At 43.0% G+C, this 25,942-nt stretch overlaps 4 protein-coding genes and 1 long non-coding RNA gene across 10 annotated transcripts; 3 read left to right on the top strand and 2 right to left on the bottom strand.

Annotated features, from left to right (window-relative positions):
- Window positions 1-120: 120 nt before the first annotated feature.
- Window positions 121-10,840, top strand: LOC111073324 (ubiquitin-conjugating enzyme E2Q-like protein CG4502). The gene is made up of 5 exons (XM_022365599.2): window positions 121-503; window positions 8,936-9,481; window positions 9,564-9,684; window positions 9,755-10,104; window positions 10,194-10,840. Exons 2-5 carry the CDS (start codon window positions 9,165-9,167, stop codon window positions 10,276-10,278), a joined length of 873 nt encoding a protein of 290 aa, XP_022221291.2. The 5' UTR covers window positions 121-503; window positions 8,936-9,164; the 3' UTR covers window positions 10,279-10,840.
- LOC111073326 lies at window positions 952-1,862 on the bottom strand. 2 transcript variants are annotated; one of them, XR_002607690.2, is made up of 3 exons: window positions 1,659-1,862; window positions 1,159-1,548; window positions 952-1,071 (listed from the first exon to the last, which is right to left on the bottom strand). It is a non-coding gene; the product is annotated as an uncharacterized LOC111073326 (long non-coding RNA). The 2 variants fall into 2 exon arrangements; XR_002607691.2 differs by having other exon boundaries at window positions 952-1,085.
- Window positions 10,841-11,139: 299 nt separating the features above from the next.
- On the top strand, window positions 11,140-13,530 carry LOC111073323 (flocculation protein FLO11). Its single transcript, XM_022365597.2, has 3 exons — window positions 11,140-11,247; window positions 11,799-12,708; window positions 12,779-13,530. The coding sequence occupies exons 2-3, from the start codon at window positions 11,825-11,827 to the stop codon at window positions 13,464-13,466; spliced, it is 1,572 nt and encodes a 523-aa protein (XP_022221289.2). The 5' UTR covers window positions 11,140-11,247; window positions 11,799-11,824; the 3' UTR covers window positions 13,467-13,530.
- Window positions 13,531-16,615: 3,085 nt separating this feature from the next.
- LOC111073353 (oocyte zinc finger protein XlCOF28) lies at window positions 16,616-19,998 on the top strand. 2 transcript variants are annotated; one of them, XM_041593877.1, is made up of 3 exons: window positions 16,616-17,586; window positions 17,660-18,443; window positions 18,508-19,998. In XM_041593877.1, the coding sequence occupies exons 2-3, from the start codon at window positions 17,663-17,665 to the stop codon at window positions 19,509-19,511; spliced, it is 1,785 nt and encodes a 594-aa protein (XP_041449811.1). In that variant the 5' UTR covers window positions 16,616-17,586; window positions 17,660-17,662; the 3' UTR covers window positions 19,512-19,998. The 2 variants fall into 2 exon arrangements, with proteins under 2 accessions (XP_041449811.1, XP_022221319.2); XM_022365627.2 differs by having other exon boundaries at window positions 16,616-17,551.
- On the bottom strand, window positions 19,998-23,182 carry LOC111073354 (calcium uptake protein 1 homolog, mitochondrial). 4 transcript variants are annotated; one of them, XM_022365628.2, is made up of 9 exons: window positions 22,814-23,182; window positions 22,558-22,747; window positions 21,943-22,105; window positions 21,774-21,811; window positions 21,598-21,712; window positions 21,381-21,541; window positions 21,178-21,186; window positions 20,461-20,920; window positions 19,998-20,398 (listed from the first exon to the last, which is right to left on the bottom strand). In XM_022365628.2, the coding sequence occupies exons 1-9, from the start codon at window positions 23,104-23,106 to the stop codon at window positions 20,244-20,246; spliced, it is 1,584 nt and encodes a 527-aa protein (XP_022221320.2). In that variant the 5' UTR covers window positions 23,107-23,182; the 3' UTR covers window positions 19,998-20,243. The 4 variants fall into 4 exon arrangements, with proteins under 4 accessions (XP_022221320.2, XP_022221323.2, XP_022221322.2 ...); XM_022365630.2 differs by lacking the exon at window positions 21,943-22,105 and adding an exon at window positions 22,246-22,405 and having other exon boundaries at window positions 20,002-20,398; XM_022365631.2 differs by lacking the exon at window positions 21,178-21,186 and having other exon boundaries at window positions 19,999-20,398.
- Between the last annotated feature and the right edge of the window lie 2,760 nt (window positions 23,183-25,942).

The raw sequence follows: 25,942 nt of genomic DNA on the forward strand, positions 1-25,942 counted from the left end.
GTGTCCGTCAGTATAATTACGGTATATTTTGAAAATAAGAAGTATACTTCGGTATATTTCTGAGGGTCAGGCGGTATGTCGATAAGTCCGCCATAAGGTCACACTGGTCCTGTCCCGTTTATTCGCTCGTACGCCGCCGCCGCCGTTTCCAAAAAAAAAACTTGCGAACCAAACGAAGAAAAAGAAGTGCGGCTCACAAAAGGAAAAGCAGGAAACAACAAAAATACAGAATCGGACGGCGGGCGGCGTTTGCAGCAATCTTCTGTACACTCCGTAGCGACGCAATAATATTCACGTAATTATTATAGAACGCAGTAAACAAACGCAAGTTGCTGCAACGGGCAGGGAAAACAAAATTGCATTTGATTGATTTTTGCACAAACGCAAAAGAACAAAATTTTCTGTTATTTGTTTGTCCACCACTGTATACATGTGTGTGTATGTGTGAGAGTGCAACATTGATAAGACGCTGAAACGAAGGAGATACGTGCATTACGCTTTTGGTAAGTAACGGGAGTTCTATTTTCTGTAATCTTTGCTGTTTCGCCTTCCCTTTGCACTACTCTCCATCGCTTTGTTTGGCGCCTGGGATGCGCCATTCCCTCGCCTCGCTGTAACGCCACGCAGCATTCGACAACAATTTGCCAATTAAAAGCTTTTGACCTCCTCCACATTTCTGCCACTGTCGCCCTCCCTGACAAACAGAAATTTGCTGTTATTTGAGCTGCCTTCTCGCTGTCTCCCTCTCTCGCTACCAATCTATGTTTGTTACCCAAGTTACATTGAAGAGAAGGTAAGGCAGTACTGCTCTTCGTGTAAACATATTTAGATTTTCATTAATTTGAGTTGTTTTGGCTATACAATTACAAAGATATTGGTTTGGTTCGACGGTTCGTGCTACTGGCGCGCGGTACTTCCATTCTCTTTTAGGCTTTCCTTGGCGCAGTTGGTCCCAGTCCCGATGAAAATATGCCTCGTTTTGCTCAAGGCATACAATTTGTTCTTGGATTATTGGACATTCCGTTTTAAACCATTCGCTTGTACGAATCACAGATGAAAAGAGAATTGAAGCTGTGACGAAACATCTTGGTATTGTATAGTCTTTGAATTGATTCAGCTTTTCTGCGGCATTCCGATACACAGATTTTTGGGCCTTACCTTTCCATTAAATGTATGTAAATTCCTTGCTTGTGCCCATTCGATATTCAATGGTTGTGTGTGTGTGTATGTTTTGTGGGTGCTGCTGTCATTGCATTTGTGTTTGTCCTATCCATTGCACTCTTAGCTTTCTGACATTGACAAGATTTTGAGCGCTTTTTCGAAAAGCTGAATGCAAAATGGATGAGGAGCGAAAGGGATGGACTGGACCGGGGATGCTGTCTATCGTTTCAATGTCAGCTTTTCATTGAACTTGATTTTTTTTTTGCGGTTTTAGTTTTTGTTTTGTGGCTTGTGTCCCTCCCAAGGCCACAGTCATGGTCACACTGTGAGTTCCAAGGAAACTACGGCATTTGTTAGGACTCGCCGTCTAAGGCAAATAAACAAATTCTGAAAGATAAGAACAATGCAATGTGAAGCCTTAGCCTCATATAAAGTTTTCTTATCTCTAGAAGGTTATTTTTAAGATGTACTTTAGCTTTTTTGTAAGTAGTGCTTACGTTTTTATAGCCGCGACTCATAGATTACGAGGGTATTTTGCATTCGCATAGCCTGTGGTTTGCAAAATTTACAAGCTATGAATGTAAGAGATATGACTACGAGTATAAAATGTTTGTATATTATATTTCCTTCATAGTTTTCCACATTTATAATAATTGTAAGCGTTAAATAATTCAAATCGATACGAATTTTCAGTAATTTCGGCTTTTACCTTTGAAAAATGATCCAACGAAATATTTCGATATGAAAAAGGTTATCATATTACAACACACAAACATTTCGAGTTTCTGTGGAAAATATTACTAATGCAATGTGATTTATTGATTTAATGAAAGTAAACAAATAAATGCTTTTGGGCTGCAAAAGGCTCCAGTTACAGGGAATTTGAACTGGAAGTAGCTAGAGATAGTGGTTTTCGACAGGCAAAAGCTCTTAGTAAAAAGTAGCCCTAAGCTTAATAGACTTTCCTCTACTTCTAACTAATCCTATCGTCGAATCAGTAGAATTTGAAGCATACGAATAGCCGCTAAAGCTTAGCTGAAAATTTCAATTTTCTATTGGTTTTGTGCTTACTTGCTGTCAAGTGTCGTTTCTGTTGTTTTTGTTCTTGTTGTTCATGCATACTCGTATTTGGTTTTTATTGCCTGAAAAATGCCTGTGACAGTCAGGAATGAAAGGCAGTGGCAGTAAATGGTAGTATGTAGGAATATAAGGAATTCCAGCAAGCAAAAGCGGCATAAATCCAAGAGTGAATAAATGAAGCGCCAGCAACGGCAAATGCTCAAATTTTATTTACTGCTGACATTTTCACGCCCCCACACACAAAAACACAGAGTATGGTCCATACACCCAGACAAGCCTGAGAAGTCGAAAGGGCGCAAAGGGCTGCCTGCATCATTGTTTGCCATTCATGAATGAAGGCCAGAACCACGTATGAGAGGAGCACCAGAGAAGAGAGGGGCAGTAAGCCTCGCCAGCTAGATAATATGCCCTCTGCCTCTGCCTGCTTTATCGTTCTTCCTTTCCCGCTGACTTAACACAATGGGACATAGCACTTTGCATCCTCTTTCTTTCCTTCCTTCCTTCCTGCGTCTCTTCCTTTCTCTATTCCGTGACATGTTGTGCATTTAAATCGAGCTTGATCAGTGGAGCTTACTATATCCTTGTCTATATTCAGTAATCGTATGTGTGTGTGTTTGTGCTTTTATCGCATAGTAGGCATTTTATTTTTACGGCTGAATTAATTTATAGATTTAACCCATGTACGATACATAAATTGATTATGCATAGCCATGAAAGTCAGCCCCCCGGGCCCACACATTCCCTTGTGTGGGTTGGTGGTGCTCTCTCTATAAATAGCAGAGCAAAGGGTCACCAACAATTACTGAGAACGAGAGAGAGAGTTCAGGTCATGGTATCGGTGGAATTTATGCATTTTACATGAGTGGGAGTGGGTGTTGCTGTGTGTGCGTGTGTGTGTGGCAGGTGATAAACAATTTCAGTCAGCATAAACAATATGGCAGGTGGCGATACGAGTGCTGCTGTCTGTCGGTGCCCTGCCAGTCCCCTGTCTGGCTCAGACCATTGACGTCAGCATTGCTAATCTGCTAGAAGAGGTGTGAAAAATATCCAGTTGGCTTGTTCAGAAAAGGTTAAGCCAATCCTTGGAGGAATGGTATGATAATAATCCTCGAAGACTGGCAATGGGAGGAATTATAATATGAACCCCCATTAAATGGAACTTTTCTACACCATTTAATACGTATTAAATGCTGTAGCATACTTTCAAGTGGTTACTAAGAGTCGAGTGAAATTTAATCACATGCCTGAAACCGCCAACAAGTGCTTATCGTGTGTCGGTGATATACGCCATATCCAAAGTTCTTAACATTGACACCCGACCAGAGCGAAATTGACAGGTTCCAACACACACACACACACACGCCAGAGAGGGGAGACCCGACCCGGGACGACGGCCACAATCGAACCACTAACGTCATCAACTGAAGCGCTAAAATGACGCTCCATGTCAAAGTCCACTTCTCGCCCATTGAAGTATTTTGTTATTTTTGTTGCCTGTTGAAAGCAATTTTGTAAATGGCTTCCGTTTGAACAAGACATACGACAGCACTGAAAGAGGGTAAGGAGAATCTGAAGAACTAGGACGCGGGCTTTGCATCCTAATACCCCTTGTGTTTTTAGATGATACGGGTATGCTGTGAACACAGTTGGAAGTCTTCAATTGTCGCATTATAAACATGGTAGAAGTAATTAAGAAATAATAGCGCTTTCATTTCCAAAATGTGTGATTTATATACACAGCTAAAAACATTTTTTAACGTAGCCAATGAAGAAGTGGGTGAGTAGAGGGTATCTAGAAATTGTTATCTCCTAACCTACCGTTCTTATTCACTTTTCTCTTATTTCCCTTCATCCTTTTAACACTCTCCTCCCGCATCACATATATTCCCATTTCCAAGGCACTACGTACGTGCCTGGCAAAGCCTGAGAGAGTCTTAATAAATACATTGGCAAATGGCAAACGAGTGCGAGTGCGAAAGGAGTACCGAGTATGTATGTATGCATGTATGTTTTTTCTGTTGGATATTTTTCCGTTCTCGCTTTGCTCGGTTCTTCCTCCGTTATGGCGCCACTCACTTCAAAAAGATAAGCTCTGAGAAAACAGAGACACATCAAGGTCAAAGGAGAAAGAGGAGGCGGCACATCTATTGTGTCTTTCTTTACCCTGGCTGCTATAATGGGGTTAAAGCATCAATCAGTCACAGTCCGTTAGTCAGTTTAGTTTATCTGTAATTCCACCGAAAAGTCAATGAACCAGAGAGACTGTAGAGAGAGACTCATCCAGACACGACACGACACAGCATCTCATCCGTACACACTCTCTGGCGGGAGAGGGAGTGACAAAGCAATTCGGTTTGGTTAGCGGGCCCCAGCCAGGAAATAAAGGAAACCTGCCTGGCCTGGCCTTGATTAACACTGAATGCATATTTAAAAGTTCTCCAAACAGGGGCAAGCAGAATGCAATCCGTGCTTGATTCAATTTGCATGCGCCCGAGTGCAGTCCGAGTGGCGGCGGGCAGGCAGTTGTTTATAAATAAATTAACAGAGAGCTGTAACAAGCGATGACTGACCCTCACTCACTTACTCGATCCGACGACAGCGAGGAGGAGCGCAAGTAGAACAATAACAGGCAGTGGCAGGGCCGCGGCAGCCCCTCCTCTCAACAAGTGCATAAGAAATTACATGGAAGGGAATCGTAGTCGCAGCTATTGATACCCTTAAAGAGAAAAAGTTCTTAAGAAGATGCCATAATATACTCGTACAAATATCTTGTCAATATACATATGCATACCCTTAGAAAAGGGTATCAAATATGGAGGTGTGCGAGTGTGAGAAGTTGGGCGAGGATGACCATGCGCGTGGCATCAGCTGAATGCCATGACAGCCAGAGTGAGAAGGAGAGGGTGTGAGCAGGCCACAACGCAATAGCTGACAGAACAAAGAACTGTTGCTGGGGGGTACCGGGTACCATTAGTCAGCATCCCACGGACCCGCTTGACAAATATTTCCGCATTTCTGCACCAGCAGCACCCCAGAACCAGCAGCATTGATTAATGAGCAAAGCTCTCACTCTTGAATAATTCCCGCATATCATTTGAGGAGAATGCAATTAAAAAGTCACTCAGCAGTACTGAAAATCAATAAAACGCATAAGAAACGAGAGTTTTTAAGATTTTAGTTGCGCAAAAACTGGCACAGTTTTACATTCAGTTTGGTTCTTTCCTTGCCTTTTTCCACATGATATACTACCATATACCGTATACGTATTGTTTTCGTTTTTACTTTCGTGTTTACATGGGGAAATTTGCATGCGGCAAGCGAGGGGAAAAATTTGCATGCTATGGAGAAACAACAATAAACACGTCGCGAATCGTTTAAACATGAACGGACCAGCACACAAACAGAGGGGGGATGTAGGTCTTGCAGTCTCGGATATGTATGTAAATATGTGTACTCGTAATTATGGATTGTGTGTATAATTGTATGCATTAAACGAAAAAATTCAGCTCTTTTATATTGTTAAATTAATTGTTTACCTTTGTGAAATTTCCCACGCTTCTCAGTAGAAACAAGGCAGTGTTGTAAAGCAAGCAAAAATTGTTTAAATAATTGAAATGTTTGGATTTAAGTTGAAGGTGTTCTCATCGTAATTATTGGTCTTGTTCTGTTCCTATAAAGATAATTCCTTAATATTTATGAAGGAAATGTTTGCACATCAAATGTGCAAGAAGAAAATATTACAACTTTGCACTGAAAAAGTTATTAAAATTGGTTTGGGTTACTGGTTTTTATTTTACACAGGCTTACAAAAGTTTTTCCGATCGGTCCGAAAAAATTCGCAATAAGAAATTTGCAACTTTGAAATACAGAAGTGGCTGAAGAAAAATTGTCGATGCTGTTTTACATCTTTAAAATAGAAATGCTTCACCAGTATCGAACATAACTCTAAATTGAAACAGTTCCCTTTGGTAATTGTCAATTTGATTGGTTATTTTTTCCCACTTCCCCAAGGCAGCAACCACTGCTGTTTAAAGATAAAAACGTGGTCACCAAATGGTGGTAAGGCACCAATAGACTGGAAATATTTCACACTTAACGCGTGACAAGATAAAGCATCGACTTGAAATGGAAGACCATTTCGAGTATGGATTGTGCAATGGGAAATTTAATTAAAAACTCATTTAACCCACGCCCCCTCAAGGCAGTTAAAAGAGCCGCTCCCCGCCACCTGATTTAACGACACTGTGGAGTCGAGAGAGCCACAGCCCTGTCAACAGCTACATACATATCTCTATATTTGGATCTGCAAATAACATTGATTCAACGCTGGCGAACCCAAGGCAAAGGCTATTATTAAATATACGTATCTGTATCTGTGTGTCCGGGGTAGGTCAGTGCGGGAATCGTGGGGACTCTATCGATTTTACTGGCGCCAGATAAGATATATGTATATATGCACTGGTATTTGGTGTGTTTGTACTGTAATTTGCAACCCTAGTAGTCAATTTGTCGCCCAATCTATATAAATACTCGTATTTCAAGGGCCTGTCAACGGCTCCTCCCCAGTGGGTGGATGGAGAAATATGTCAACCATTCTTGACATTTATTTCGTTCAATTGGAGCAGAGCAGACTACTTTTCTGGCTCTCTCTCTCTCTCTGTCTCTATCTTTGTCTGATTTTCTGCTTTAACTTGTTTTGGTCTGGCACTGGCCTCTGACTGGCGGCGCCTTTGTTTCGGACCAGAGTGCCACAGCAGTCCAGTTTTTCCTCGAGCTGAAAGCAAGAGTGCAAAAAGTTTGTCTATAAATACTTTTAGTTGCACGGAAATGGACCATAACTAAGAGAAAGAATGAAACGATTGGGGTAGCAGCTCGAACTTTAATGAACTCTTAATGAGGTTGGTTAGAGGAGATCAAATGAACACACACGTCTTCCAGGGTCCATTAATCAATCATTCATAATTTGTGTAGCCTAACAAGCTGGAACAGAGGGAACTACTATTACGATGTGATATGAATAAAAGATGAGGAAAGAATCACAGGCGCAAAAATCTGTGTATGGGTAAAAATGTATTCCTGTGATTGGGAATACAAAACAAGCTGAGAGCAAAATATAGTATAAGAGAGAGCGAAAGACTATAAGGCAAGGCACGGAAAAAATACTTTAAAATAAATATGTACATATGTATGTATATATCTTAAACCAAATCCATCTTTTCCCTTGGACTCGTTATATCTGTTATTGTTGTCTCTAAACTTGGCTCACAATTATCTGCTATACTTTGTAACAATAAAAATAATAATAGTACCTCAGTAACACCCGCAGTAATGCGGTTGGCCTAAGTCCAACCCAAAGACTCCACCCAACCAATCCCAGTGCAGCGGCGGGGGACTAGAGCTAATTATGCGCAAGACAAACAATTTGGCGGAGACCATGGTCAACACCTCGAAAATACCTCTAAAGGGTCGTGGGCGTGGGTGTCTCCATTTCGGTATCTTTGGCACACAGCAGAGACACAGCGTCACAGCAGCAGCAGCAGCAGCCGCAGCGAACGCCTCTCCAGAGGCTGTGTAAACTTTGCCCATAAAACTGTCGGGTGTGTGTGTGTGTGCCGCCTCGAGTGTTCTAGCTCTTGCCATAGCACAGCAGAGCACAGCACAGCACAGCTCCTCCTCATCCTCATTCTTATCTGGAGACGCCTACTCCTCGCCCAATTCCTCCTTCTCTTGCTGGCTGCCTGGCAGCTGCTGGATGCGACGTAATAAGTTTTTTTATGCCGTCGTCCCTTTACCAGAATTTCTTTACGAGTTGTTTTGTTGGCGCTGAAGCTTGGTATTTAACATATTTTGTTGCTTGAAAATGGTTTTCAAGGATGTGTTTTGTGCTCATGGCGGCTGCTGCCCTAGACAGCCAAAAGTCTCTGGTGGCTGGGGCCTTATTTGTGGTAGGGAAAATGCGTCTATTTCAAGGTCAGACATGCGGTTCTGTGGGACGGAAAGAGACGACCACTAAAATATGAAAATTGCTTCTAGGGAATCAAATTCCAAGTAATGGCACCCTTGACAAAATAAGATATGGTAATTTTTGTGTACCCATAGACTTTTCAAATAAAGTTGAAGACCGATAAGTTCCTCTTAGAATAATGTGGAATTTTCAGCTAACATTTTTGTCTCTGATAGGTATCCAATATTGTAGAAGTTGGGGGGAGGTGCTGAGACAATTGAATTTTTTGTATCTGTACGACTGAACAGTTAGCTAGAACCAAAAGCAGGGGGCAGAAATTATTAATATGTATGAAAGATTAGTTTAAGTAACTTAATTGAACCTCTTTATTGGAATGCTCCACCTAGTCTTAACTAAAAGAATATGTTAGGAACATTGTCGGAACATTAATAAAATTAATACTTAATACTTATATGCCACAAGGAGTCCTTACGTTCCAGGGTGCTACAAACTATCGATTTTCGATATAAACTTTATAAAATTGTTTGCGTTACATAAGGAATATATTTTCTAGTATTCTCTTTTACTATTTTTTTTGCGCACCACATGGAATCCACTTACATTCCACATTCTATCAACGAAATAAACATCTATTTTTTATATAGTTTCTGATACTCTTTTGCAACAATTTAATATGTTCTACATGGCAGCCACCGCTCTAATTTGTTACTTTTTTTTTCCCCTTTGCAGCATTAACTCGACGCCAAACTAACAAAAAAAAAAAACAATCATTACACACACACACACAAAGACAAATGTTGGAAAAAGACTGAAAAACGACGAGCACACACACACACACACACGCACACGATATTTGTTAACTGGGAATCAAAGCCACCGCCACCGCTCAACAAGAACCAAAACGACGCACTTGAACAGAAACAGGGAGACCACAAAAACAACAAAAATCATTGCTAAAATGTCATCGCGTTCCAAGGAGAGAGTTGTCACTGCATTTCGCAAAATCTTCCATAAATCCAGCAACAACAACAATAATAACAATAATAATAATATTAACAACAATGATAAAGTTGATGGAGCTACTGGAAGCAATATTAACAATAATAACGAGGCTGCCACCTCAACAGCTGCCGGAGGATCAGGACAAGTCGGTGGCGGAGTAGGAGGACTAGGAGCTGCAGCTGGAACCACAAACTCCAAAAATCCTGTAGTTCGAATGGCAGGCGAGCAGGCTTTGTGCGATTCACCAGGCAAACGTCGACGACAGGATCATAAGTCAGTCGAATACTAAAAAATTATCAAAAAATTAAGTTTAAATTATGTCTAAAATAAAACCCACATGTTCTTGTGATTCTAGAGTGACGCCGACGGCAGGGCGTCAGTTGGTGGCAGCTGATCAGAGCATTCGATCGCGCCGCCTCATGAAGGAATACCGTGAAATGGAGCGACTGCAGCTCAAGTCCGATGCCGTGTTCACGGTAATTGGAAATTGTTTGCTCCATTTATAGTCAAGTTTAGCCAACTTTTTTTTGCGTCTCTGTTTGGCAGGTGGAACTAGTCAATGATAGCCTCTATGAGTGGCATGTGCGACTGCATGTGATTGATCCGGACTCGCCGCTGGCCCGTGACATGATGGAACTGAATGTTTCAAACATCCTGCTGCACTTGAGCTTCCCCGACAATTTCCCGTTTGCTCCGCCCTTTATGCGTGTGGTAGAGCCGCGCATCGAGAAGGGCTATGTGATGGAGGGCGGTGCCATATGCATGGAGCTGCTCACGCCCCGTGGCTGGGCCAGTGCCTACACCGTGGAGGCCGTCATCATGCAGTTCTCTGCCAGCGTGGTCAAGGGTCAGGGTCGTATCATGCGTAAACCAAAATGTACAAAGGAGTTTAGTCGGTGAGTGGCTGAGGGGTGCAGGTGCAGCCCGAGGGGAAATGGTTGATTAAAAAAACTAAAATCGATTGATTGCTTTCCCTCCCGTACAGCCGTCAGGCAGAGGAGTCGTTCCGTTCGCTGGTGAAGACACACGAGAAGTACGGCTGGGTCACGCCCAGCCTGGCCGATGGTTAAGGACCACGACCACGTCGGAACGTCCGCTCAGATGCCCTTCCGTTTGCCAACTCAACATATAAATTACATTCAACACACAAAAAAATCTCATTGAAAACTTTTCGCCATTTAACATTCAAAATCTGTCAAGTAATTAACGATTTCAATTGTAAACCATCCAGAAAGAAAGATAAATGAGATCTAGAGAAACGCATAAAGCAAACAAAACCATTAGCTTAAAATGTAATTTTAGCTTGTAGAAGAAATCCATAAACGATTTTCGGTACGATTATAGCGTTAAATGTTAACTTACATTTTTGAAAATAATGTATAATGTATTATGATTTACACATTCAATTAGTCTGAATAATGGAGATCGACTGTTATAATTTCTTGTGATTTTTGTTAACTAAAACAAATGCCAATCCCATAGTCCATAGTATAGTCCATCCCATGGGACAAAAACAAAGAAAAACAAAAGCAAAAAAAAACCAAAACTACAACTGAAGCTTGTAAACACGATTGTTTTCTCTTACGACATTTTCTATTTAAGTTTCCGCATAATGAATTAATAAAACATGTGTCTATAACAAGAGTTTTCTTTTTGGGGCGGCAGCAGCAGCAACAGCGAGTTGATTTAAAATGCGCGCGCGCAGAGTGTTGGGCAGCAGGAAAACCCAGAGCTGCATGAAGACCAATGTATCATGCAAAGAAATACCGAGCTCGTTGCGGCAGCGCGGAAAAGCCAAAGACAGTTGTTTGTAAGGTGGAAATTGATACCAGAAAATAGAAAAACATTTTTGCCAGCATTACCAATGGTTATTAAATAGACTCCGATTAAAATGCCAACATTTTTTAAAGATATTTGTTACCAAGCCTCAAATGCCATACAGTTTGAACGTGTGCCCCATCAGAGCAGCACCGGCGCTATACAACACTAGAAAAAAACTAAACGGGTAGCTGAAAATTATAATCACAGGACACAATTTTGTAAGTAAATTAAACCCTTAAGACACCGTGTAAGACCACAAGAGTTTAGACCAAAGTGTGCCACACACTCTAGACAAACTAATTTTAGCCACATTTGCCAGCGCTCGCTACGAATAAGGCGCAAAAAACGAAGCAAAAAAGTGCCTCGCTGGGCACGCATTTTGTAGTAGAAAAAAATTGCCAGGCAGCTGAAGTCGACAACTGTGGCAGCGACGCCGGCAGAGGGCTGCAGGCAGCGGCCACTCAAAAATCCTGGCAGTCCGAAACTGAAATATAAATTTCTGTAGTAATTTGGATATTGCCCGCTGAACGGGAGGGCCCTCTCGCATCAGCTGTGGCCAAAGTGGAGCCAGCGAGAACATTGTGTGTGCAAAAATATAGAGAAAAACAAAAAAAATACAAAAAAAAACCGAACAAGAACACACGAAAAGGCAAATTGTCGAGCGATCGGCAACGAAACCCAAACGAAACCCTCGCCCCAGGCCGCTGGCCCCAGCAGAACAACCCACAAGCCGAAAATAAAACATTTTGCCGCTCTATTATATTTTTAGACTTGGATTTCGAAGAGTGCAACGGAATGGAAACGGAGACGAAAGCCAGCAGCGAGGAGCAGGCCAAATCGGCGACGCCCGTGGCCATGGATACCCTTGATCCACCGCCGCCTAGCAGCTCGAAGACCCTTAAACGCTGCCTCAGTGTGCCAATTATCCGCACACCCTCCGGGCGACCCTCGCCGCATGCACCCATGACCACACGCGCAGCCGCAGCTGCTGCCGCCGCGGCCAAGGAGCATGAGCAGACGCCAAAGAAGAACCCACCGCAGCACCAGCAGCAGGAGCACTACGCTTCCAAATGCAACTCGACCATCGATTACTTTGGCAAGAGCATGCACATCCGATCGCAGCCCAATTCCCGCGAAGTGTCGCCGGCGCCGGTGTTCAACATATTTGCACCACGGGCCCGCCGCTACTCGGCCAGCTACAGTCCGATGTCCACCGCCAACGGGGGCGCCAATGGGGCCGCGCTGTGTCTGACGCCGCGCGTCTCCCAGTTGAGGCAGGAGGAGTGCGCCGATCTGAACAGCCGCGAGGTGAATCACGAGCGGGAGGTGCACCGCGAGATACAGATCTCCCAGAGCTGGGAGGACCTAACGCTGGTGGCCGAGAACTGGTCGTTCAAGTCCGACGAGCTCTCCAATCCGCTGCAGGTCACACTGCCACCGACGGGCAGCACCAGCTGCTCCAGTCCCAGTCCCACCAGCAATCGGGCGGGCATGCGTCTGCCCTACTCGCCGTCGCCTACGCGGCGCACCTTTGCCACCAGGCGCTCCATGTCGCCGATTGCCATGCGCCCCTCTCAGTTGGGGCCGGTGAAGCGCAAGTTCGAGCTGGACGACAATCCCGGGGCCAGCAACTGGAGTGTCTACTCGCCGTCGCCCATGAAGAAGATGTTCACAGAGAGGTACGTCTAAATGCCGCCTTCCAGTTACAAATCTTCCATTGAAAGTCTCTCTTTCCCTCCCCTTCAAAAGTCGCGGCTCTTCGCCCGTGTGCCAATCCCCCTCCTCTGTCTGTCCCAGCCCCGACTCGGGCACATACGATGGACGCATCACACCCAAGCTGTTCATCTCCAAGCTGTGCACAAACAATGCCGTCGGAGGTGGTGGCCAGAACAACAACAGCAGCAGCTCCGGCTGTCCCTCGCCCAGCTCCGCTTCTCCCGGAGCTGGTGGTAGTAGTGGACCTGGTATGGATGCCAGCTCCTCATCGGAGCCCATGTGTCTGACCCTGTCTGGGAGCAGTCAGAGCCAGAGCATCGACGAGGGCATCTCCATACCGGAGAGTGAGCTCAATTCTTGCCGCAGTCGCACCTCCTCCATCCTCTCCACGGCGTCGTCGAGCACCCAAGTGCTGGTCAACGATCTGGCCGACGATGCCACCCTAATGGACGATGCCAAGAGCGAGACGTCATCGATCGGGGGCTGTTCCACGATCAGCATAGAGTCCTCCTCATGCGACAGCGGAGCCAAGACGGCGGCCACCTTCCTCAATCGTCTGGTGGTGGACGATGGCAACTCGCCGCTGGCCCTTAAGAGTTTCTACATCAACAAGCAGGGCCTCTTGGGAGCCAAGAAGTACATTGTTAACCATCACGAGGGTGGTGGTGGCGGTGGCGGCGCTGGTGGTGCAGCCAGCAAGGATGTGCAGCAAAAGCTTTAAGCAATCAATTGGAGGATTGTCCCACATGTACATTAAGATAATTAAATAATTTTTATTATAAAGCACTCCCCAAGATGTCCTCGAGCCTGCTAAGGGCTCCATCCATTCAATCCATTGGTCCCACATTAGTTAATAGCTTTGTTGTACATAGTTAAGTTGTTTGTGTTGTCACAAACTGCCTTCGATTAGAAGCATATCATCAAGCAATCCCACACACACACACACCCCACCCCTCACCTTTAGCAAACATTTGTTTTAATATGTTTAGCCTAAGGTTTAGGCACTAGGCAAAAGAGTTATTAACTTAAAGCTCCTCTATATGTTATGATGTATGTTTTCTTCTACCAATTTCCAATGTTTTTTGTATATTTATAAGTATCCATATTATTATGGATATTTACTTTTGTTAGTTCGTAGTCGCCCCTTAGATGATAGCTAACAAGAACCCAATTTTGCCAAATATGTTTCCTCTATGTAATCAAACATTATATATGTGATCCAATTAAGTGCGGGGCTACGTATGTACATACATACATATATGCATATATTCCCGCTATAAACTGATCGATATACATACATATATACAATTATTATAGTTTTACGATTCGTTTGTAATTATCGTACGCGAATTTACGTAGCTTCAGGAAATGTTATATCTAGAAAGGATCCACATATGGAAAGAAATGCATATTAAAAATTTTGTCAATATCATTTGATGTACATGTTTATTGATTTTTTTTGTTAGAACAAATTGAGCAGATATTTTTGGGTTTTCTAGACATGCATATAATATATGTATACGAGTATATCTCTGATAGAGAATTTCAATCTATATGCATCTGACAGAGAAATTCCATCTATATATTTCTGACATACGAAAAGTGACGTCAGTTTTGGAAATGAATCTTTTTAATGTATCTTTCGGTTGATTTACGATGATCTAATCGAATGGAATGCTGAAACAGCGATGGGAGGAGATCCTCGTACTTTTTGAAATGTGAAATATTGCTCCCATAAAAGTATTATAGAAGATAATCTTTGATTTTATATTGTAAAATATAAGTTAAAATATGAATCTTCTGGGAATACCGAGGACTTGGTTAGCTTGGTTTTTAATATTCATATATTTGATGACATATAGATATGTACATATAATATCTCTAAATAAATGTAGACTTTTTTTGCCAAATGAATATGATATATAGTAGATAGGCCATATCCATAGCAAAACAGTAAGAGCCTTTTTAAGAATTAAGAATTTATTCAAGCATTCAGATAACCAGAAACAAATTAGATACTTGGATGGTATATAATCCTCAATTATTAAGTTGACATTTAGTTCCCTAAAACTCAAACTCGGATTATCCTGCTGGACAATCCATCCTTTCGATGGAAAAAACCAAATAGTATTTGAATTTATCAAAAAAGTCTATTTTATCATTCATTTAAAAAGATATTGGCATGAAATATAATCTGAAATATGTTCTGGTAATCGCATAGTATTCAAACAAACCCAGAGCTGTTTTTCTTGAACAGCAATTAATATGAATATAAACAATAATCGAAATAAACATACTCCTAATATAAACACTAACCAAGTATATTCTGTTCGTATTTTTAGAATATTTAAAGAATGCATGTACCATCTCGGAAAAACAAACGATGATTATGCATTACGGAAAAGTATCCTGATGTCTAAGATTAAAAAAGGATTATGAAGACAATATGGTTTATTGTCCTTTTCACATACTTTGCACTATCTATACTACAGAGATGGGTAGGTAGTACCATTACAGTAAATGAGGAAAGCAGATGATATAAGTCTTCCAAATGAAATTCATTTGTCAATAATTGAAGCGTACATCACACGCATGTATGTACATACTTGTATCTTTCAAAGATAGCAAGGTATAAATAAAGTAAAATATTACGACACATTATCACATATCATGAAGTTATAAAAGCTCAATACGAGTATTTATAGGAAATGGAAATACTTACAACAAAATTGCCTGTGGGGGAAGTGTCGTGCAAGGCTGGCTCTTATTCGCAGCATTTTTTCTTAACAGTAATACAATTCCCTTTTATAATCAAGGATTTCTTGGAAGTCCATATGTATGAGCATACCACTTATTGGGAAGTTTGGGACCTACTCTGAATCTAAATGTTCCTCAAAAGTCCATTCATTCAAGTACATATGTTCGTATGTACTATAATAGAGATAGGATTAAGAAGAGTAATAATTCATACATACATATATACCATAATATGTATGTCAATGAGAATTTAATCTACAACAGATTGCAACTAATTATCGTGATATCGTGATGATTAAAAAACTCTGTGTATGAGTACATCCATTTCTGTATACAGATGTACATTCATTTTATTTACACAATGCGAAATGATTCGTATAGCTCTGATGCAGAGTTCGTTCTCCACACTCCCTTTTCGGTCCTTTAAGCGTACAAAATAAATTAATATGAACAGAACTGACTATTCCATGGCAATGAAAATTTAATATAAAGGAATTTCGAAAACAGATTGGCACCAATTATCATGATATCGTGATGATTGCCAAGCCCATATGTATGTACATACATATGTGTACGGGTTCATATATCCATTCGACATGCAGCTACATTTCATTTACACATTGCGAAAAAGTTCGAACACCTGGGGCTACTATCGTACCGAGCCGAGCATTGCTCTCCAAACATATACAAATGCAGGCGCCTCATACGAACACACACACACACGCATGCAATGCAATCCCCAACACGGATGTTCATGACGGTGCCAATCCCCCAGGCCAAGCCAGGCCCGGCCCGGACCGAGTGGGCGTTTGCAGCGTGTGTGGATGGTGTATGGTGTATGGTGGACGGTGGTGGGGATACGATATAAACAAGTTTTATAGCAAAAGCTGAAAAAGCAAAAAAGAAATAAGTGTGCGCGGTGTTGCTCGTACTTGTAGTCACGATCGCCAATCCAATCCAATTCTCATTCCCATTTCCATTGCCCCCGTTCCCGGATCGAAAGCCTAGCCAAGCATTGAGGAGTAGATCTCTAGATCCGGGCCAGAACTCTGTATGTAATCGGTAATGGCCCCCACGCTAGAGGCATACAAATGAGAACTTCACACGCCATTCCAGAAACCACGTGGAAGTTTCCATCGAAAAAGGGTTCTCGGCGATGATATTTCGATCATTTAAGCGGGAGGAGTGGGGAAGTGGGAGGAAGAAATAACAGCAACAGGCACAGGGAAGCACAAAGAATGAGATGGAGAAGAAAAAAGAACAATAAATAAAAGAAGAGAACAAAAATTATTGCGCACGGTGCTCGGACGTCAATTGCCGTCGTTGGCTGCGCTGGCTCTGACTCTCCTGTCTCTCGACCAGCACCCCTTCTCCCGCTATGGCTCCGGCTCCACTCTCAGAGTAATCTTGAAAATCGTGAGTTTGTATGTTGCGGCTGTTGCAGTTGCAGTGTTGTTGTAGCTTTGGGGCACGCTTTCGGTCCGCCCTGTGCGCATTTTCTTTGTTTTTCGTTTTGGTGTGTGTGTGTGGCAGGCCAGGCAGCATGTGCAGTGCCCCCAAAGAAAAATCAAGTTAACAACCAACGCACGCAAACACAGTGGATAGGGTGGTGATAGGAGAGGAGGAGCAGGAGGAGGTCCAACGCCAACGCCAACGCTGCGCTCGTGTATTGGAAAAAAGCCTGCAGCGCAGTTGAGTTGCCTTCTCTCGTGCTCTCGCGCTTCGCTGATTCACAGACAGCACAGACCAGGCAGACGGCACCGGACGACCAACAGGGGGGCAGGGGCTGGGCACGTTGGCGTCGCGTCGCTGCCAGCGTCGACTGCTGAAACTCGACTTTTGTGGCGTTTTGTCGAGAGGTTGCTGAGCCCGAGCGAAGCCGCGAATCCAGTTTCTTCTTCACTCGCACGGCGTCAGAGGCAGACGGGCAACACGGGAGCGAGCGCCAATAGTATTATTCGCAAAATCTGCGGCACAACAAACAAACAAAAAACAGAAAGTTGGAAATTGTTTCTGCTCTCAGCTTTTGTTGATGCTGATCCTCTCCGGGTAAGGATAAGCAAGAGCGAAGGGGATGCATATATGTACGTGCAGCATTTGACTAACTGTTAATTGGTGTGTCACTCTTTCTATCCCTCTTTTTCTTTTGCTATGCAGGCCATGGAGCTGGCTATGAGTAAATCAACGTGCTCCTCTGGAGCAGCAGCCGCTGCTGCGTCCTGCATGGAATGCTGCACTGAATGCCCCCTCTCCTGTTGCAGTGCCTCCTCGTGTTGCGATGCCAGCTGCGAGTTGCTGCCACAGGATGCCATTCGATACGAGTACCACGAGCCGGAGGAGAACTTTGTGTCCATCGATGATGTGAAGATCAAGGCGCTGCTTTTGAGAATCGGCCAGCAGCAGCAGCAGCAGCAACAGCAGCAGGAGGAGCTGGAAAGGCAGCGTCGTCTGGAAAGAGAGAAGGATCGACTGGAAATCATTGTACTGGATGAAGAGGGGATAAAGCAGAAGGAACAGCCACCCTCCGGTTTGATCATCAGTGCAGCCAGAAGTTTGGCAGGAATTTGGCCAGTGAAACGCACATCACCCGACATCCAATTGATCCCCAGAGTGGAGCATCGCATTGTGGCGAAGATCGAGCTAAGCGACAGCGAGGAGGAGCAGGAAGAGGAGCCAGAAGACCCCAGTGATGAGGAGACTGCTCCACTGGCTGCCGTCAGCTGTGAACTGGAGGAACAGGAGCCGGAACAAGTGATTGTCCTGCAATCAGAGGATGAGGAGGAGAAGGAGCAGCGGCCCACCAAGCAGAAAAAGCATAGAAGGTCGAACAAACGTCGTCCTTATATTAACCGCCGCGGACGGCATGTCTTCGAGTGCACCGCCTGCGGTAAGAAGGTGCAGTCCAACTATAATCTGCGACGCCACATGATGATACACACAGGTGAGAGATCGAACCCAAAACAGGATGCTATTTACTGATATTTTCCATCAATTCTCCCTTTCAGGCGAACGTCCCTTCCCGTGTGATCTGTGCGAGCGTCGCTTCCGAGAGTTTAGCGATCTGAAGAAGCATCGCCGGAGGCACTCCCACGATCCGCAGTTCATCTGCATGATCTGCCATTTGGGGCCGCCCACAGAGCAGGACTCGACGCGTTGTGCGGACTGCGAGAGCAAGAATCTCATGGTGAAGCCGGAAACGGATGAAACAGAGCCAGCAGAGGATGATCCTGTGGCAGAGATGGAAGAAGATGAAGAAGAGGAGGAAGAGGAGGAAGAGCAGCAGGAACAGGACGATAGAGGGGATGATCTAGAGGATGCCACATCACTACCGGCTCAGCCCTCGCCCCCACCCACTTTGACAGTGACCCTAGTTCCAATCCTCCCACAGCCCACTCCACCTGTCCCAGAGGCCATTGCTCTACTGCCAATACAGCCACCTGCCCCTGCACGTCCGCCCCTGCCACTGAGCTGCAGCAGCGCCAACTCATCCTCGTCCCTCAGCAATGACGGCACAGCCACAGCTGCCCCGATGAGACCCTCCAGGAGTCGCCGCTCCTATCCCTGCCCGCTGTGCCACCGTCCCTTTGGAACGCGCCACAACCTCAAGCGCCACTACATGATCCACACGGGCGAGAAGCCGTTCAGCTGCACCAAGTGCCGCAAGCCCTTCCGCGAGTGCTCCACCCTGAAGAAGCACATGGTCACCCACGTCCGGGATCGCTGGTACAAGTGCCTGCGTTGTCCCTTGAGGTTCCAGGACTATCTGGACTACACATCCCACAAAGCCGCGCACCAGGAGGAGGAAAGCAGCGGCGAACAAAAATCCACATATGAAAGCGACGATGGCGACAGTTCTGTGGACGATTGGCTGGAGTGCTGCGAGTGCCAGCAGAGATTCACCGAACTGGATGCGTACACGGCACATCTTAAGCAGCATGATATGGAGCTGTACGGCATGAGTGTGGATGATGTGGACATTGAAGAGCAGGCGAATGTGGCCCAACTGTGATGCCACCTAACGGATCGAAAGAACGAATTTTACATATACGCGATGATTGAATCATTAATTTATTTTATAAACTTTCACTGTGAGTGACGAGCGCGTGTGGATGCTCTCAAACAGGATTACAAATCCTGCATAAAATCAAGACATTCCTATCCTGTATGGCAGTATTTTCTATCTAATCTTTTGCATTGAATGAAACATTCATAATTTATTTGAAATTATTTTCAATTTATTACTGGATTTTAGCTACCAAAAGCTCCTATAATAAGCTCCATCTTTCAAGAATCGCCCAATATTTATATTAATCCTTATATAGTGTAAGGATCGTATTCGCAATGAACTTCCAGTAATAATTTACGATATGGAATAATATTTTATTCTTTTATATATCCCTACTATTTGCTTCTTCCATATTATGATAAGAAATTTCTATGAACTGAGCGATGACCCCTATAAATAGGGTCTTATCTTTTAATTGTGTATTTGTATTTATTATGATATATGTATGTATTTTTTATTAAAAAATAAACGTATTAAGCGCACAAGAGTTGGTGAAATTTACAAGAGATAATCATCATCAAAGAACCCCCAAGGATAAAATCGATTTAAGTAAACATTAACTAAAAAATAAAAATAATAAATAAGGCAGAGAACTATGTATAAGCGTAGGAAAAATGACTAAGATTGGGGCACAAGTAGTAAAAGAATCCACAAAGGACTCTCTCGAACCCTTTACTATATGTCCAGGAGCACAGGTTTGGTCTCCTTGGCACACTTGAACACCGAACGCATCATTTTGAGGAAGCCCGTATCCTTGGGCTTCTCCAGGCCGCGTTGGACGCGATTCTTCATCACCGATATGAATTCCTTGTTGCTCAGCTGGTTGTCATCTAAAGGGAGATTAAAATACAGTTATATAGTATTCTATAATATTGGCAAAGATATCGCTTACTGTTTTCATCGAAGATGGTAAAGACCACATCCACCACATGGTCGGATAGATTGACCATAGCCACTGTCTTGGCCACATGCTGCAGCGTTTGCTGATCAATTGATGCGCCCGCAATGTGATAGAAGGTTAGTGCTGTGTCCACATCGTTGATGTTATTCAGGAAATGAAAGAAATCCAGATAATCCTGCTTGGATATGCCCGTGCCATGATCCCGGAAGCGACGCTTCACACGCTTCAACTTCTTTTGCTTCTTCTTTAAAGGATAGCCCGCATAGGCCAAAAGGAGTTCAGCGAAATCAGCTTCCGTGATGTTGCCATCGTCATTGGGTTCTTTTCTCTCGAACTCCAAGGAGAGGATCTCACGCTGCAGCTGCTCCTGGAAATCCAAGAACTTTTCAATCGTCAACTTCTCATCCATATTGGGGCCAAAGAAGTACGTGATCAAAGCGGAATTTACGCCCTGTGGAGAGGATTTTAAAGAACTTGTTAATGGATCTTCAATAAAAGAGAAGGAAAAAACATCAAGAAGATTAATCTGAGGTGCATGGGAGCAAGTGCGTAAGTTAAGTTCCGAGCGGAGAGGCAAATAATGTGCGTGTGGGTGTAGGTGGGTGATTAGTTCGGTGCGAATGTGGAGGTCTGTTAGGGTTAAGGTAAAGGTATGTTCACATTTTGAAAGGGCAAAAGAAGTGAATAAGCATTATCACACAAAAGTACCTTCAAGGACTGTAAGTACGTCAAAAACAGAGGGAAGTTAAGATTTCTTATGTACACAGTTAGACACGCGTTCAATATAGGATCAAAGCCAAAAGACAGAGAATATACAAAATATACAAAAAGGATTCGTTTAGTACAACACATTTGGTACTCTTTTGTATCTCCTTTATACTCTAGTATCACTCCAAGCGATTTTTGTTTACCTTAAAGGTATTGCCCGTATTGGCATGATCACGATGTCGGGTACCCATGCTCGTCTGTGACCTCACCAAAGTGGCCACCATCTCGAATTCCTCACAGTCAACATCACCATCGCCATTCAGATCGAACATGCGGAAGGCAATCTCAAAGTGACGTCGGGATACTATCAATGAAACATGTAAATTGATAAGGTTACAGATATTTCCTTAATTGAATTACTTGAGAGCACTGTCAGCAGAAAAATGTAGTCGGAGAAGGTGATGAGACCGTAGGAGCCCAGCTTATAGAAGATGCTGTTCTTCTCCAAGTGAAGATTCAGTTGTTCGCCAACAGACTGCAAGCGAAACAGGGTTGTTTTTAGCGATCAAAAGAGTGAAAAATAATTAAACACTTGCCTTGGGATCATAGCGACGATATTGATCCAGACCCAGACCTAAAAATGGAGAGCAGAAACATTTAGTAAGAAAATCCATAAAGAAATTTTAAGTGTATTAGTAGTAAAACCAATTTTGCTGCTGATATTTGTGTTTGATTCTTTGTTTTATTTGGGTATCAAGCACATACCATCGGGTTGCTTCATGCCTGGCGTCATGCTGGTCAAGAAATCGGTCGGTGTCATATACACCTCATGACGATCATCGGCCACTGGCACTTGGATGGTGGCAAAGTAGCGAAATACTTTGTCCGGCGTGGAAAACTGACGTATGCGATTCTCATACTCAATGATCTAAGGCAAAGGACATTAACTTAGCATAGGGAATCGTACGAGCAGTGGTAGACAAGCAAAAACAACAAAGAAAAAACGCAAAAAGGAAACTACAAACTGATGTTAGTGGAGGAGGGAGGGGTACGGGATGAAACATTTACCATCTGGCTGCTTGATGCCCGGATAGATGGAGCGCAGAAAGTCCTCGGGTGTCATGCACACAATCGTCTGTGTGGCATCCTGCAGGCGCACTGTGGCAAAGTACCGAAAGATCTTATCGGGCGTGGAGAACTGACGTATGCGATTCTCATACTCAATAATCTTCATGGGTGTGTTTATGGTGTGTAATGGTAAAGCAAAATACATATAGATGGGGACAACATAAAAGGAAAAGCAAAAATATTGGTAAAACAACAAAATTTAATATAAATGATAAGAAAGAGAAGAAAAGTTTCCTATAAGCTGGATTGTACCTTGCGCTCGCGGAAACCAACTTTTTCTCGGATTTTCTTGCCCTCATGGAGATGCAGGCCGCCGTTGGATTCATCCTCATCGCTGTCGTCGCTCTCGGAGTCCGAGTTGTCCTCTCCATTCACGCCAGCTGCCGAAGACGGGCGCTGGCCGGAATCTGCATCAACTTTGGGCATCAGCAAACGTTTCACTCTAAAAATAGATTCCATTGTAGCCACCGAATTTACGTAGTAGATTTTTTGTTTGTTGGTTACTTACTTGCCCCAGTCCAGCACGGATATGAGGAACAGGCCCAGGATGAGTCCATGAAAGTATTTGGTCACTTGTGGGGTCTTCTCCTGCTCGTGGCCAAAGCGTTTGTGTCCTCTAATCTGCATTTGGCACGGACTTCCATCGGAAATTGTTGGGGTTGTCTTCAGACAGCTGTTGTTGCTGCTCGTCAGAGTGGAGGCGAGTGCGATTTGTGCCCGATTCTGCAGCAGATTGATGGACGCTGGCCTGCACAGTGCTGCCAGGGCCTGGCGCGTCACCAGAAAACGCAGCACAGACATTTTAAAGTCCTTTTCTTTTCGCTTTAAAAAATATTTTCGTTTTTTTGGCAAACCATCGAGGGCACTATCGATAGAATCGATATTTTACTGCTAGCCTCTACTATCGATGGTTTTGCGACTATCATGATAGTATCGAGCTACAGTCGTTGCGCTTTTGATATGTTTGGATCGGCTGCTATGAAATACGAAGACACATTTGTAAACAAATCGACAGGTTGCATCTAATTTTCACAATGGACAAGTTCCTAAAAGGTTTAAATGGTTTTTTAATAATTATTTGAGCCCGATACTATTACGATAGTATCGACTGTTTTTTTCAAAACATTCAACGTTGATATTCCTCGAATTTGATGTTCCGGTTAATATTACTAGCTAGTTGGCCCTCTCAGCCGTAAACAAATATTTTTATCCAATAGATACATCAATTTCATATCATAAAAAAACCAGGGCAATCCGGCGACAAACGAGACTTAACCAACTTAACACCCCTATATTTAAAAAGTTGAGCACCCTTTGTTAAACCGCGGAAAATAATAGGCTCCTTGTAGCTCCATCCTCCTCTTTACTTACAAAACAAAATGACCACCGAAATCTTTATCCTATACAGCGTAAAGTATGTTAAATTTAAATAAATTTCGTGGAAATATTAAAACGAACCGATAACAAGAAAGTGTGACAGCATGTTCTCAAAGCCTACAGGTTGTGTTGCAAAACAATGAGCTTTTGTCAGAGAGCTCGTCAATTGGCGGTAAAATTCGAATTGTCTAAAGTACATAATTGATTTGCTTAATTGATTTGCATCGAGGCGTACTTCCAAGAAGCTGCAACTGCAATTGCAACGTCAGCACGCACGCACTTTAAAAATCATTAATCAATCACAATCAATCAATCAGCAGATTCAATTACTCACACGCATGCACACACGTGCACGCACGAAACTATAAAAAGTGACCACCGCGTGGGCGTCTGAACAAATTGAAATGCTGATTGCATTCGCAGCGCATCGAAGAGGGAGAGAAGTGCAACCACCAGGTGAAATATTCCTCAGGTTTTGATTAATGTAACACACGCCCCAAATTGTCTGTCTGTTGATATATTTATGGCGCGATGCTTATTTATCGCTGTGCAGCCCTAGCACTTGGCTAATAATAGCACTGTGCTACAAAATTAAACTTGTTGAACTCCAAGAACTATTTATATGGAGTTTTGATAAGCAATGGCTGATACATAAAGATATTAGACGATGACATATTTTTCTGTATTTTTAGGGCTTAAGCATAGACTGTAGCACAGTGTAATGTTTATTGGTCATGGAAACATGTTGCTCAGGCTCCTTGATTAGCAAAAACTTATTGCCAAGGCACTTGGTTTAGTGAATCATGTTACCAAAGTCGGCTTTAAATTATTTTTAAACTTATTTTTTAAGTTTGCTGCCAATAAAAACAATTAAATGGACATTAGTCCAAACCAGGCCTATGTTGAAATACATCTACGTGCAAGCCGTCTTAATTAAATCACTCGGTTCGGCTTGTTTCGATCCGTTTGAAATGGAATTAGAATGGATATCCGACCAAATGGCCAACCAACCGCCTGCCGAATGCCACCACTTGATTAGCATTTTGCAAATTAATTTCTCATTAGTAACAATTTCAAACTGTTGGAAATGCATTGCGCATTGAATGCTCTGAACGGAACGGACACCGCCAGTCAGCACCACTCAATATCCATTCCCCTGCTGGGGTTTGTTGACTTTCGCATTGGGAGCCACATCCAATAATGGAGGCCTGGCTAACTTTTATCAGTGGCTAGCTGGACTGGAGGGCACGCTAAATCAATGCAATTAATGTCACTTCCTCTTCCTCTGCATTTAATGTCTATGTTCTGGTAATCGGAGTTGGCGCCATTAAGCCTGACTCTGGGCCCTCTGTCCCTTTGGTTGTTGGCCGTCATCCATGGATGAATCCATAGGTTAACCGGTTTCCTCCCATTCCTAATCGCAGCAGAGACACGAGAACTCATGTTAATGGTATTCAGAAGAGCTTGGCAGAACTTTTTCTTAAGGTTGTTGGGATGGCTGGCTCTTGATAAAGCTAAAATGAGGCTGGTGGCTGGCTGGTCATTTCAGGATGATTCCAGCTTCTTGGAACGGGATACCTTCTATGTGGAGTTGATGATGGTTTAATACGACATGGCGTATGGAGGGGAAATTGATTTGCTGGAAGATTGAAATTCTGATGACAGAGCTATTAACATCCTATTAACGAGAGGAGAGTCTAAATTAAAAGGAACATGTGTATTAGTGGGGATAGTTTAAGTTGGTTGGTGGGGCGCAGTTAATATATTTACATTGTAGTACATAACTTGAAAATATGGGGCTAACTATTTGAAAAGTTTTTATAGAACGAAATATAATCCCAAGAGAATTTTTTTGATTTTCGTAGACAAATAGATTAAACTACTCAATAGTTTATTTTGATATTCAGGTAGCCTTAGATCGATGTTTCGCAACATTATATTGAACAATTACTGTTTATTTTAAATATAACATTCCACTCTGTCTTATGATAAGAAACAGCCACTGCAATCCTAACTCTATTTTTTGTGTACACAAAGATATGTGATTAGAAAGATGTGAAAAGAAAGAATAAAATATAAGTATAGTAAATAATAAACATCCAGATTAAGAATAGTTTATTCAGCCACGAAAAGATTACAACCCAACCAGTTTCCGTTTGCTAAATACGGAAAAATCCTTCAATAATACGCGCTTCTTTCCAAAGGAAACATTTGAGTGCAGCCCCACATCGTGTCTCCTGATAATTAAACTAAGTAAACA

The sequence above is a fragment of the Drosophila obscura genome, unplaced genomic scaffold, assembly GCF_018151105.1.
Source record: "Drosophila obscura isolate BZ-5 IFL unplaced genomic scaffold, ASM1815110v1 contig_200, whole genome shotgun sequence".
NCBI lineage: Eukaryota > Metazoa > Arthropoda > Insecta > Diptera > Drosophilidae > Drosophila > Drosophila obscura.